The sequence below is a fragment of the Alternaria infectoria genome (genome assembly GCF_024043175.1).
Source record: "Alternaria infectoria strain BMP 0036 chromosome Unknown scaffold_31, whole genome shotgun sequence".
In the NCBI taxonomy this organism is placed as follows: Eukaryota; Fungi; Ascomycota; class Dothideomycetes; order Pleosporales; family Pleosporaceae; genus Alternaria; species Alternaria infectoria.
Window position 1 is genome coordinate 180,090 of NW_026250720.1, and position 14,250 is coordinate 194,339.

At 49.8% G+C, this 14,250-nt stretch overlaps 5 protein-coding genes across 5 annotated transcripts; 2 read left to right on the forward strand and 3 right to left on the reverse strand.

Moving 5' to 3' along the window:
* Positions 1-226: 226 nt before the first annotated feature.
* On the forward strand, positions 227-1,835 carry J4E92_010108 (uncharacterized protein; the record flags this gene model as incomplete). The annotated part of the gene is made up of 2 exons (XM_051501449.1): positions 227-232; positions 348-1,835. The coding sequence occupies 2 exons, from the start codon at positions 227-229 to the stop codon at positions 1,833-1,835; spliced, it is 1,494 nt and encodes a 497-aa protein (XP_051348378.1).
* Positions 1,836-4,215: 2,380 nt separating this feature from the next.
* Positions 4,216-6,109, reverse strand: J4E92_010109 (uncharacterized protein; the record flags this gene model as incomplete). The annotated part of the gene is made up of 4 exons (XM_051501450.1): positions 4,216-4,569; positions 4,623-4,666; positions 5,178-5,436; positions 5,744-6,109. The coding sequence occupies 4 exons, from the start codon at positions 6,107-6,109 to the stop codon at positions 4,216-4,218; spliced, it is 1,023 nt and encodes a 340-aa protein (XP_051348379.1).
* A 2,102-nt stretch (positions 6,110-8,211) lies between these two features.
* J4E92_010110 (uncharacterized protein) lies at positions 8,212-9,123 on the forward strand (the record flags this gene model as incomplete). Its single annotated transcript, XM_051501451.1, has 1 exon — positions 8,212-9,123. The coding sequence occupies one exon, from the start codon at positions 8,212-8,214 to the stop codon at positions 9,121-9,123; it is 912 nt and encodes a 303-aa protein (XP_051348380.1).
* Positions 9,124-10,251: 1,128 nt separating this feature from the next.
* On the reverse strand, positions 10,252-11,316 carry J4E92_010111 (uncharacterized protein; the record flags this gene model as incomplete). Its single annotated transcript, XM_051501452.1, has 1 exon — positions 10,252-11,316. The coding sequence occupies one exon, from the start codon at positions 11,314-11,316 to the stop codon at positions 10,252-10,254; it is 1,065 nt and encodes a 354-aa protein (XP_051348381.1).
* Positions 11,317-11,783: 467 nt separating this feature from the next.
* Positions 11,784-14,048, reverse strand: NOG2 (GTPase required for pre-60S ribosomal subunit nuclear export and maturation; the record flags this gene model as incomplete). The annotated part of the gene is made up of 4 exons (XM_051501453.1): positions 11,784-12,770; positions 13,089-13,247; positions 13,297-13,888; positions 13,951-14,048. The coding sequence occupies 4 exons, from the start codon at positions 14,046-14,048 to the stop codon at positions 11,784-11,786; spliced, it is 1,836 nt and encodes a 611-aa protein (XP_051348382.1).
* Between the last annotated feature and the right edge of the window lie 202 nt (positions 14,049-14,250).

The following is a 14,250-nucleotide window of genomic DNA, read 5'->3' on the forward strand; positions in this document are numbered from 1 at the left end:
TGATACCGCCAGGCCAAGATCCTAGGCCTTCGCCTACAATCCGGTTGAGCGTATCACGACATGCAGAGCTCTGGTACCTTTCTGAACATCCTCGCCATGTCCACCAGTCACACGCTATACAACATGAAAGCCACGAACGCCACGGTCGATATGACTCATTGTATACTGAGCTTGGCAGACCAGCAATCATCTCGACTGATTGACGCTGACAGCTTTGCCATACCCAATGAACGTTTCTCTCATGAGCTGGACCCATAGATGAAGCCAGGCCAAAGTGTAGCCAAGTTCATCTCTCATCACATCGCACTCGTTCTCGTTCTCATTCTTCTTCGTCGTCCACAATGCAGCAAGACGCCAGGATTAGTCAAGATCCCGAAAGTCTCAGCTCTCACCCTGCCAGTTGCGTACTAGCCGAGAAGACAGTGCTCAACGTTCAAGCCATGCAAGATGAAAGCTCCCAGATCAAGCTCGACCCTGAGGAGCACCCGTTCAACTGGCCCGCCCGAAAGAAATGGACGGCGACGATGGTCATCGTGTTCATGACGGCGAACATCACATTCTGCTCAAGTATTCACGCCGCGGCAATCCCAGGTGTCACCGAAACATTCGCATGTTCCTCAACCGTCGCAACATTGGGAGTAACGACATTCCTGGTCGGATTTGCCTCGGGCCCAATGCTATTCGCACCGCTCTCAGAAGCACTGGGAAGAGAAATCGTCTTCCGCATCACCATGTTCCTCTTCCTCTGCTTCAACATTGGCTGTGCGCTATCGCCTAGCCTTGCCGCTCTACTGACATTTCGGTTCTTCAGCGGCTTCTTTGGATCACCCGTTGTGACCAACAGCGGCGGATGCTTAGCAGACATCTGGCCTCAAAGCCATCGTTCGGTGCCATTCGCACTCTTCACGACGGGGAGTTCCCTCGGTCCAGTCCTAGGGCCGGTGGCAGGAGGTTTCATCTCGCAGTACATGGATTGGAGATGGCTCTATTGGGTCGTAACTATCATTGCCGCGATCGTGTATACCGCCATGCTCTTCTTCCTTCCCGAGACATACACGACAACGTTGCTAGAACGTAAATTGGCAAAAGCAGGCATCAAGCCCCCACGCCAATCTTTCAAGGAGCAATACTCTACCAACCTCACCCGCCCATGGCTCATGCTCTTCACAGAGCCCATTCTATTCGTCCTGGGACTCTACTCCGCATTCGTCTGGGGTATACTGTATCTCGACTTCACCGCCTACCCAGTAGTCTTCCGGCAGACGCGCCATTGGAGCGAGGGTATTGCAGGTCTATCCTTCCTGGGCATCGGACTCGGCATGGCGATCGCAACGGCGAGCTCACCCTGGATTAACGACATCCACGGCATATGGGTCAAGAAGCTTGGAGGACCAAAGCCAGAGGCGCGACTGCCACATCTCATTATCATAGCGTGGTTCATCCCCGTGGCGCTCTTCTGGTTCGGATGGACCGCGAACCCGCCGACGCATTGGGTCGTATGCATCCTTTCTGGCATACCTTTTGGCATTGGCTTTGTCACGCTCTTCTTGGGAACCAACGCATACCTGACCGACTGCTACGGTCGTTTCTCCGCAAGCGCTTTGGCTGCTAATGCCGTCATGCGGTCTTTGTTCACGGCTGGTTTCCCGCTGTTTGCGCGGCAGATGTATGTCAAGATGGGGACACCATGGGCTAGCAGTACGCTGGGGGTCGTCGCTTTGGTTATGGCGCCAGTGCCGTGGCTGTTCTTTCGGTTTGGTCCGAGGATTAGAGCGAGGTCAAAGTTTCATCTTTGGACGGTGGAGTTGGAGGAGGCCGAGAAGGAACGGCGTTAGCTGTAGCCACGTCTTGATACGAATGAACACTTGCAGTGTAGGAGCAGTGTCAGAATGTTGCATCATAGCAGGCCGCAGTGCGAGGGTTGGAGGAGGTGCAAAGAACTATAGCATTCACATGCACATACCTTATGGGAGGCAGAGATGAGAAATATGACATTGCCGAGTTTCCGGCATAGCCTTGTCTGCCTCAACACAGAATTTTTTAACCAAAAAGAGCAAGAGCAACTCTGATATTCATTTGATTGTAGTGTACAGGGCCTGCATGTGAAAACTTGAAGCGAGGATAAGTTGTGTCTCTAGAACGTCGAGATATGGTCATCACTGAAATCACCTTTGGCCAATCACAGGCGTTTCTGGCCCAGCCAACCAGGCTTTGCGCGTGCGCCTCACGCAGACAAGCTAAGAAACCTGCATCGCACAGCAGCTACAGCCTTGACTTTAACACTCTTCTCGATATTTACAAACCTTCAACTCCGAAAGTTGCAGACACGTACGGCGCGTTACAATTGTGATTGAAAGACCCAGATCAGCTCTGAATCAACGGTACGCCATCCCAACTAACAGCATGTCGATATCCGTACGCTAGACGAGGCTAATGACGTCAGGAAGAGCTAGAAGCGCATATCCTTGAAATGGGTACAAAGCGTGCGCTTGCGGCCTTGAGCGTTCTGCTCATGGTGTATCTATACCTCGGAGCTGGAACAGCTGTCAGTAGTGTCGAGAAAGCACTACGCAGGAGCGTGAATATGGAGACGGGCTTCCCGGAAATGCTTGAATATGGTGAGCAGGCTGAGCGTTGTTCGATGACGTATGACACTAAGTTTCCAAGCACCCTTCATCTACCTTGACCAAGAGGAAGAATATTTTCCGAGTGATTTTGGGGCTTTGTAAGTGATCGGGTACGGGTCACTGACAGACTCCGATCTGACGCTGGCAGCCTCGAGCACGTGATGCCAATGAACGGAACCAAGCCCTTTAGCCCACCGCTAAATACTCCCCTCTGTCTGAATAACTTGGACCTGTTGAATCAATACGGCGGCTCCGGTGAAAACGTATATTTGACCGCAAGAGACGACCCGACAACCTACCCCCAATGGCTACATGGACAGAGACCCAACGATGACAGAGTTGATTCAGCCAGAGTCATCACGATCTTTGTGAAGAAACAGATTTTGAATGGAGATGGATTTCTTGAAGACGTCGTTGACATGTTTTCGTTCTACTTCTACAACTTTAATGCTGGACCACGCATTCCCAATTCAACGGAATTCTTCGGCAACCACGTAGGTGATCTCGAACATTCTGTTGTGAGATTCCGCAATGGATCTCCTGATTCGGTATATCTTAGTCGCCACTCCTCTGGTAATTTGTATGCATACGATGCGCTAGAAAAAGTTGGGAAGAAGCCCGTAATCTATGCTGGTCGAGGCACGCACGCTTTGTACGCGATTGCAGGGTACGTAAGCTGCGCCATGAATGCGGAGTCCCACTGAGAAAGTTAGGAAAAATCGATACATCATGCCAGATAACTCCGTAATCTACGACTTTACCTCAAAAGGGTACCGATGGAATCCTTCGCTCAATGCGGTGGTTTATTCATTTTCTGCATCATCTCAGGAGATCACGGCTCTGAGACCGAGGTATCAACCCACTAGGTGGTTCAAATTTTTAGGTCATTGGGGCGATGCAGCCTTTGCATCCGAGGATCAGAGGCAAGGAACTGTGTCTGGTCAAAAGGTTTGGTCTGATGGACCTACCTTTGCCATCAAGAAGAATCTGGAAAGAGTGAAGGTACGCTCAATGTCTCTCTAAGCTTTCATGCGATTAACGTGACTAGAATTGCGAGTCTGTGACGAATGTTTGTCCAATGGAGACGATACTTCGAGTCGAGACACGGAAGTGGGGTAGTTAAGACTGTAATCACTAGAGTTCCGGTTCTGATAGCGCAAGAGAGGATAGTATGTTATTGCTGTTGAGGCTGAGGTAATACTGGACACGACACCGGCAGACTGTTTACTGACAGCGTTATTTGCTCGAATCAAACCATTTTCTGTGCATCATGCGCCTTTGGTGCCTTGTTCAATCCCAGAAAGTATGATACTGCTCGGAAGACTCTGTGTCGAAATGCTATACCAGCTGACAGAAGTGAGATAGCTACTGCTAACGGCACACTTGTTTTCCAGAACACACTTGCAGATAGAGGATTGTCTTTGGCAGCAAACTGGGGTATGATAGCGAAGTACGAAGAAAGGAAAGACAATGGAAGAAATATCAATGAAACAACGGTGAAGATTACGACAGCTTTGTTTGATCGCTCTGCACTGACTGCGAGCTCATTCTGCTGAATCGTACGGAGTCGAAAGATCTGCACAAAACTCTATGTCAATATTCGGGTACTGCGATTGGAGGGATCAGGACCACCTACCGCTTCTAGAACTCTGCTGGACTCGTGGAAGATTTTGTCCATCTCGGCTCGTCGAATACCAACAGACTTGAGCGCCCGATCCACCCTTTGAGTTGGGGATTCGCCTTTCCCTTCCAGGCCAGGATCCACCGGGTTGGCTTTATAGTGTTGTTCAAGAATTAGAGCGTCCCTGCGAAGACGCTCCAGGAAGCCTTGCTGCTGCTCTAGTAACGATTGCCAATTATGTAGTTCATCATTCAGCTCGACGAGCCCATTGACTAGGTCGATTGCTGTTCGGTTGTTCCATTCGTATCGACTTCTTTGTTTCTGTATAGCAGACATGAGTAAGGTCCATCCAAGACTTGACAAAGTATACTCACGTATCTTGTTAAAATGATGAAGTACGCTTCTTCTGGGTTGAGACCTGGACCACCAAGGCGGCTGGAGGGAAGCATGCACATCTCAGTCGCAAGATATATGGAGAGCCAAGTTTCATCGAGCCGATACCAGCTTTCAACACCTTTGGACAGATGGTGGAATGCCTGTGGTACCATACAAGCCCATGTGTTCTTCGCATACTCGGTCATCGGGGCTGCGATAGATGGTTCAAACCAGTCTCGATGAAGATATTGCACACCAAGCGGTTGAGAGGAAGTCAGCAAAAAGCCTACTTGACATGTTAGTGCCCACGCTCTGATCATTGTTTAGAGAAGATGGCTACATACCGTCATGTCGGTGAAACATCGACAGTTTAGAGCGTACGAGCCGAGCATTTCGATAATATGGATGCATCGACAAGGTCTGGTCAACTAGCTCATCACTACGTTCCTGGTGCCCAAAATGTCTGTCTGCTAATCTGGCCGAGTTTGGAGCTTCATCCAAGTCGAGCGGCATCTCTGCTAAGGACAACGCCCAGAAGCTAGTCGGACGCCGACCTCGTTGCCCGCGGTAGTTTTTGACAGCATCTTTGAGCTCTCTTGTTTCCCACAGGTTGTCCAGCAGATACTGGCCAATGTCGCGGGTCATCTGTGATATCGGTGTCGAGAAGTACGATACTAAGGCTCTCCTGCGCTGGCATTTGGACTTCGACCAGAAGGTCATGGACTCCGTCGATATGTAAGGGAACTCGGGAAAACCAGCGTTCATGAACGGGAAGCCTCGAGGCCCACCGGAAAGAATCTCATCCTCAACAAACTGTTGTGGTTAGACAACACGGGCCCTAGAGTTTAACAGCTCTTCATGCTTACATTGGATAGCCATCCACGCCCAAACGGAACATGACTACTTGCTATCAGCAATGTCGACACAGTGGAAACAGATGAGCTCTCACATCCAGCGCACTTGAGCCCAGTTTGGCTTTTCTTTCCCTGCAATCGGGTCAGTTGATCTTGTCCTACATATCTATCGAGGTTTTATGTCTAGGCTTACACTTGGAGACTTCTCCAAATTTAGGTCTCGTGAGCTCCATACGGCCGGGTGCGAAATCCATAACTTCTATCACCACGTCTGATGGCTTTGGTAAATCGGAACAAATCATACGGATATTCTCGGAAACGAGCTTCTGGCCACGCGCATGGTGTGCTTGGGTGTATAGGTCCAGACGCTTTGAGATGACAGGGGCGAACGCGGTCCACTTTGCGACACTGGCACAGCTGGACATGATCCACGTCAGCAAGCCATAGTGCACTTGCGAGAAGAACCGGAAAACACTGTTGACATATGCCTGATCTTGTCTCTTTGCACGATCTTTGAGAAATGTTGTGTATTGCAGATCGTCTTCAGCGGCGACTTTGTAAGCGTTCAGATTGATCTCATCGCTACCGAGAATGGGGATGTTAGGCGTCGACTGATCCCAAGTGAAGCTCATACTGTAACGTACTGGTGAATTGTACAGCACGAGGCAGAGTCTGAAATCTTGGGGGGATTGTTATAAGCGGCAGCTGGTCCTGAGCTAGGCTGTCTGCCTTCCGTCCATAAGCCGCCACATCTCTGTGCCAAGATATCCGACGTGTACACCTGAAGGTGCCGGGCATATCGCAACCGGCAAGGGTGAACGACAGACCATTCAGCATCGTGTACTCGAATATTGATCTGCATATAGATACGAAGACAGTTTGAGCCTGCGTATGATACGATTCATAAAGGTGGAAAGACCCGCAGCTGTTATGGCGTTCACAAGGCTGGCGCACCGGTCAAGACAAAATTAGCCAGTGCCGCACGGCACGTGCCGTAGAACTAACATCCACTGGGGCCACAATCTATTCTTGTGACTTTTTCGTGCATCTATCCTAGCCTTGCATGAGGTGTAGCCAAAATAGAAAGTTGAAGGACCTTTAGTGACGCCACTGAGGGCCGAGGCTAGAGTAAGCCGCAAGGCTGCGGGCTGTGCACAGCGCCTGCAGAAAACCATATAATCGGTGCATTGGGACCATCAAATAGTTTGTAGCGCATAGTCACACTCTCCATCTTTTGCCATCGTTTCTTGACATCATGGCTTTCCTTCGGCTCATGTTTGGGTGTCTGGCTGTACTAACTCCATTTGCTCATGCTGCTTCATCGGTCACGGATGCTCAGATGGAAGATATGCTCAACGCTGGGGGAGCCATCCTCGCTGACAAGTGGGCACCTATCTGGATGTTTGCCGAATCTCAGGGCTATCCCGGGTGCTTGCCAACTTGGGCTTTTGGCGGACGACCAAATCAGAACAATGGCGACAATTATGCGCCAGACTACCAAACCCCGGGAGCCAGTGCATGCTTTTACCCGAACGTTAACTGCGGATGCCGCATCTCCGACACTCCCAAAGGCACCAAATCGCCTGATTTTCCGGTGTACTATACGTACAACAGATGTAGCGACAACGAGGTCCGCGTGTCCTACAATCTCTTCTACGAGAAGGACGGCGCGTATTGGTTTTTTGTTCAAACTGGACACCCTTAGTACGTTCGCCGATGACCCGGCTAACTTTGAAATGATTGGACTGACAGGCTTTGCAGCGACTGGGAGAACGTTATTGTCTCCATTACAAGGGACGATAGGGGTGACTGGACACCAACCTCGCTTCTACTTGGAGGGCATGGCTCATGGTGGGCAAATGCGTGGACGGACTTATACACCGTCGCACCCAGCGAGATAGGAGACAACATGCTCCATCAGAAGACCAACAACGATCACCCTAAGGTCTACGTTTCATGGTCGAAGCACGCGAACTTTCCCGATCCAGATCCAGAAAGACTTCTGAACTTGCCTTTCCCATATCAATCTACATGCAACGCCGTTCGAGCGCAAGATTGGTGGAATCATGTTAACCTGGCCAACTATATACGGGCCGATATGTCTACAGAAGCTGGTCAGTGGATTCAAAAGACCAGCTGGGGTGGTGCAGATTCAACTCCTGTCAAGGTCCACGAGGGCATTGGGTTGTGCAATATCGTCGGCCATCCGACCTGTTCCGAGTGGAAAGATGCCGGAGGGCTCAGATGAATACAGAACACGCGCTCGGATTCTGAAGGGATCTAGCATGGAACGCAGTCTTCCATATTGTATGAACATTTCTTTATTAGCTCGAACATAAGGTTGAAAATAGGTGTTACCAGATAGCAGGACAATGATAGCTAGGCAGACCTCACTTCTCTCACCGCATACAATTCGTATCCCTGTTGAATACCAGCTTTCATGTTATTGTCCATCGTGGATCCTGTAAAAGCTCCCGTTACATTCGAATTACTAGACGAAGACGACACCGAAGCGGCATCGGGCGCCCCAACCATGGTTGTCCGAAGTCACGTGCCTGCGGCTGCCTGGAGGCCCACGACCTGGATAATACCTAGGTATGACATACTCACCCAAAGACCTGATGCACTCTCGATTTCGCCTCAATTGTCGCGACTGACTTCCTTAGCCAAAAGCTACGCAGTATCCCGAGCCAATCGTATCTGCATTTAGTCTGCAGTCTGCACCCTATCAAAAATGACGTCTATCCTCGATATTCCTGGCTCCACCCCGCCAAACCGCTTCAACACCCTCGTTCAAGAAGCTCTGACAGCAAGAGACTACCCTTTACTCTTCGGTCATTCTGTGGAAAAGATCATCGACGCCATCGCCGCAAGCTACGATGCTGATCAAGCAGTATGGGAGCTCTGGGACGCCATCTTCAACAACGTCGTCTTCTGTCCGCCTCCCTACAACTCTCATCTTACACTTCTAGACGCCATTCGCGCGCAACCACCTACTAAACCCAAAGTCTTACGGCTGTGCCGTGACACTGAAGAAGACGGACAAATACACTGGTCAAAGCTACCTGGTTTTGAATGGTATTGGAGAGATGCACATGATATTCTTCAAGGTTGGCGTAACTGGGACGGCGTGCGCGATCCAGATCCCGAAAAAGGCATATCTGAAAGTCAGCTGAGCGTCCCTGGTGATCAACTGTACCTCCGCATGTGCATCTTCTCAGTCGAGCTGATGAAACACGACGAACAGGCCGGCGTGGGTGATCCTATGATGGTGTTTTGGGCGTGCCGCGACGGAATTGAACGGGAACATGAAGCACCTCCGATGCTTGAGATAAAAGAAAACGGCATATCGCTTGAGCAGGTACGCGCGCTGGATATTCGGATCGCGGCAATGTGGCTGCGCGATGGAGGCTGGGCGCTGTGGAATGCAGATCATGCAAAGCTGCGGGAGCATTGGGGGCCGGCGATGGATGATCCAACTGAACTATGGCCGAGAGAGGATGGATTGACACCGGAACGGTGGGGGCTGTGGGAGAAGAGGCTGTGGGATCTGAGTACGGATGAGGAGAGCTTGGACGAAGATACTAGGGCCATGGTCAAAGAGGCGTATGAAGTGGTTGAAGCGATTTTAGATACTGGAGAGTAACTTCGGGAACATTGAGGTCGGAAATGTTTCCCACAGATCATCAGTCGCGATCGTGCGTAATCTCGACTTGTCCTCACGCCAGCTCAAGCTCAATCAACGAATCCAAACTATGTAGATGCCGCCAAACCCCCATCATCTTCAGCCCCGCACCTTCATACATCTTGCAATGCTCCTCTTCCGTCCAATGTCTAGCCCCAAGACTAGCCATAAGCTCCCAGTCCAAACACGCTACCACGCATTAGACTCTAAGGATTGCGATCTCTCTTATTAATAAGAAGTACCTTTACGTATATAGTAGTTATATATTTTAAAAGTTATAAGTAGCTTATTTTACTTTATATTATTATAGTACTATAAATAAAATAAAAAAACTAAACTTTAGAATTATATACTAAAGTAAGTTAACTATAAAGAAATATAAAATATAACTATACTTTAGTATCTTTATTACTTATATAACTTATATAACTATATTAGTATTTTAAATTTTTATTTTTAAAGCTACTTTTTAAAGTACTATAACTACTTTTTATAAAGTACTAGTACTAACTTTTAATATTTTTACTTACTTTTTTTTCTTTAATACTTTAAAAAGTACTAAGAATTTAACTTAGTTATACGCTAAGTTTAAAAATACTACTAGTATTAGTTAAAAAAAGTAGTAGCTTTTAAAAAACTTAATTCTTTTTATTTATTTATAAAGTATATAGTAGTACTATTTACTAAAAATATAGCTAACTATATATATAAATAATACTTTTTAAAAAAAAAGCTTTTTTAAAAAGAAGAAAAATATAGTAAAAAGTCTACTTTATTAACTTTAATAGCCTAGCTATACGCTAATAAATTTTAAAATAAAATATATAGTAAGTATTATTTTTAACTATAAGCTTTAGAAAGTCTATATTAATAATATTTTTTATAGTTATAGTTTATAAATTATTTAAAAAAAATAAAATAGTTTAAGATAGTAGTAGCTATTAAGTAATAAAATCTATATTTAGGTAAATGTGTATCTTATATATATCTTATATAGGCTAAACGCGAAGGAACAACCTCTACTACGCATTAGCAAACTATTACACTATTACACTATTAAGCAATAAGAATAGAGAACTTACTCTGCACCTAATGCGCACCCTGATCCGGCACAACGAAGTCGTTAACAAGAACCTTGGAATACCCCTTCGTCATAGCCGGCACAATCGCTCTCAGAATCTCCGTGTTAACATCGTCGTTCCAGTCCTGAATGATAGAATGCAAATAGTACGCCCTCGCGCCCTTAACAGGCTGCTCCGTCATAAAGTCATGCGACATAGCCTGCGCACCATGCCCAAGCCTCGCAAGCCCAACGATCTCAGGCCTATCCTGCAACACCAACCCGCCCGGTAACCGTCCCTCAAACGCCTCCCTCAGCCCCTCAACATCATGTCCACTCCCACCTCCCACATCAACCAAAAAAGTCTTCCCCGCCTCCGCCCCCTCAACCAACCTCTCTTGTACCGGATAATACCCCCCTTCAAACCACCTCGGCCTCCCCTTACTCCAACTCGCCATCATACTCGCAAACCTCCTCCCCATCTCAGGATTACGGCGCTGCATGTACTCGAAGTAATGACTCCCCTTGCAATTGTAAGTGTGCTGGAACGGCGCGTCAAGACCGCTGTCAGGACACTTCCAGTCCCTGGCTGAGAAATAAGATTTCATGGAGTGGTGCACAGGCTGGAAGTCTTCTGCGATGAACAGAATGGAGTCTTGGTATGCTTGCTCGGCGAAAGCACGGGATGTGGGTGTGTTGGCGAAAGTATCGGGTCCTGTTTCGCGGATCGTGCCCATGGCGGCGAGGTGGCGCAGCATGCGTGCGACGATGATGGGGTCGACGTTTTTGGAGCAGTTTTTGGAGCAGGCCTTTGCGATGGAGTGGCTGCTGGCGCCGGTGTTTGGGATGGTGCGCATGGCTTGGAAGAGGTTTATCTCGACGGCTAGCCAGAGGGTGGTTAGGTGGGTGGGTTGCGCCCAGAGTATGTGGAGCATGTTTTCGGATGGGTGGCTGGCTTCTGCGATGAGGCTACGGCATGCGTCTAGTAAGCCTTCTCTTGCGCCGCTTTCGCCATTTTTGAAGCCGGTGCTGAGGGAAGCGATGTTGTCGAGCAGGGAGAGAGCAGCTTTGCTTGGAGTTGGATTGGCGGCCATGGTTAAGTCTGGGGAAATCGAGCGTTGTGATGATTGAGGAATAGGGAACACTAGCCTTGCAGTCTGATTGTCGCGACGAGTTGTCGGGATGCTAGTAGTACTTCGTGCCCCTCATCCGTCGGACGAACGTCTGCCGAACTGCTGACAGGTGGCACCCGCGAGGCGTGGTGGCGAGGCGGCGGGCTGCATGATGACCCATGTTGTGCCTGGGTTTGTGATCCTTCCATCTTTTCGTTAGCCACTCCACCAGCTAACCTATCCGGACCACTGTGTGACGTGTGACCAAAGGATTGCCTGTGTCACGATAGGATCGTTTGTAATCGTGTCGCACAAATAAGACGTTGAGGCACGGGGTGATGAAAAGAAGGTCGATACTGACAGGTTGAGTATGGTTGGGACTGTTTCATGATTGAGACATCGTAATATCGGGGTATCATTTGAATCATAAACTAACTATCTTTTTGACCTTACGTGGTCTTTTGCCGCTTCTTCGCCTTGGAAAGCGCCGATGTTATGGCAGCGAGCTCTTTCTCCACCACCTCATCGTCCTCGCTTTCCGCATCGACGTCGGCGGCTTCTTCATCGTCGGCAGCCTCGAGTGTGGTGCCACCTTCTTCGTCGTCATCGGACACCTCTTCCTCATCATCATCCTCGCCATCTATTTGCAGGCCGTCTTCGTCGCTGAAACCACTAAAGTCGCTATCGTAGTCGGACTCGTCTTGTTTCGTACCAGCCTTCTCACCGGCCTCGCTCTCACCACCTCGCTTTCGCTTCTTGCTCATCTCACCAAGCTTGCCTTCACGTTTCGCGTTGATGGGTCCGCTCACCGCTTCCTCACCCTCCTTGTATGGTGGTGGAGTGAACCAAGGAAGCTTTCCTCTTATCCAGTCGTTCAAAACCATCTTCGCAGCGCCGTCAATGTCAGCTTCACCACCCTTGAGGAGACGACCACTCTTCCGGCACAAGTTTTCCAGAAAAGCGACAGCATCGCCCTTGTAGTCTGAATCTTTAATATCGTACGTTCGCTGGAGATGTCGCGGTTGTACACGCTTCAGAACCTCTTCGATGTATTGTGCTGGGTACTCGACGTTCTCGACACGTACACTACCGCGGAGCAGCAGATCCGTATCGGTGTCGTTTTGGTTTGGTGGTACAATACCAGGACAGTCGATCATGTAGATGCGCTTCATCAAGGTAATGTATTGCCAGACCTTGGTTTCACCGGCGATGGGCGCGACGACGCACACCTTCTTCTTCCGCAGAGTGTTGATGATGGACGATTTACCGGTGTTTGGGTAGCCAACCATACCCACGGAGACCTGTTTACGGTCGCTGTGGAGAGAGCTGAACTGGCGCAGAAGGGCGATCAAAGAACCCTTACCGAAACTGTTGTTGATGGAGGCGTGGAAAGCAAGTGTCGGGAACTCTTTGCTGAGATGACGAACCCATGCAGCCTGTCAAGTGTCAGTGCGTAGTCATCAACTTGACATGATAATGTACGGCGATGACGGAATGTGCGAAATATTACTAAGAGTACCGCCATGAAGCTGCTAGTGCAGAGACGGTCCTCAACTCAAACAAATCACGCGTGACTCTATTGATCGGCAACCAAGACGGTTGCCAATCGACCCGCGATCAAGACGATCTTAGGCCAGCGAGCCACTTTTGCTCTTCCCAACTTGTAACAGAACCGTATTCATGGAATAGGAAAAGGTCCTTGACTTAAGGAGGGTGTGGATGGTGTAGGGGGTGAAGAGGGGGCGTGTACTTACAGCAACCTTGGAGGGAACAAGATCGACCTTGTTGAGGACGAAGACCAGATGCTTGTGGGGAGCCTCGGTGCGGATGTATTTTTCGACGGAGCGGCAACGGGTGCCATCAGGGTCGCGGGCGTCTAGGACATGGAGAATGACATCAGAGGAATCAATGACCTGGGGTATGTTAGACACGGCTTGTGAGAGGTGATGCTTGAAAGCTTACCTTGTACAGCTCGTTCCAGATACGCTTCGACGTGCCCTTCATGAAGATAAACTCGCGCGCAGACGTAAGCTCGCCGTTGGGGTTGTCGGCGAAGGACTCGTTCTGCTCTGCCTCACCAGACGTGCCCGAGAGCAGCTTGGCGTTCTCGAGGCGCTCCACGTAGGTCTCGTGCATGCTTCCTGTGCGACCAGCCAGATCCTCAATGGAGCTGAAGTCGAGCTTCGGGCGCTTCCGTTGAGCCTTGGGGCCGAATGTCTCTGAGAAAGGCTGGCTGCCAACAGCGATCTTGGCTGCGTGCTGCTTGAGGCCTGGGATCTGACCTGGTGTCTCGATCAAGCTCATGGGGAGCTTGTTGCGCTTCATCAGGAACGTGGTCGGGTCTGAGGACTGCGCCTCCACGGCCGAGCGGAAGCTGTCGAGGGCATCTTGCGATATCACTCGCGTGTTGTTGAACCACTTCCTGTTGGGCTCGACACGGGCGACAGGCGCCGCGCGGTTCTGGTAGACGGCGGCCTTGGTGATGTCTCCCTTGGCATTGCGCTCGGCTGTGCCACCTGTGAGGCGCTTGAGAAGTTTGACCTTCTTCGCATCACTAACAAACTGTCAGTATACCTGTGCACAAAGACCCTGGCGCAAAAAGAGTGCGCGACATACCGGTAGAAGTTGGCGCCCTTGGTCTTGACATTTCCCATGCCATCGCCCGTCTTGCCCTCGCGCTCCTTGCGGTTGTACTCTTTCTTCTGGACACCCATGGCGACTGCTTCCTGTGGTGTTGGCGGGTTGGGAAGAGTGAAGAGTAGAGTTCGCGAGGCATGGGCAACTTTTTTTGAGAGGCGGGAGCTAGCCAGAGTGGGGCCAAGGGGCTTGGCACCGACAATTTCGAAGCAGGCGCGACGACACGACCGCCGCACCTCCGCATCGCCGCATTCCAGTGCACGAGGCAGGACCACCGCA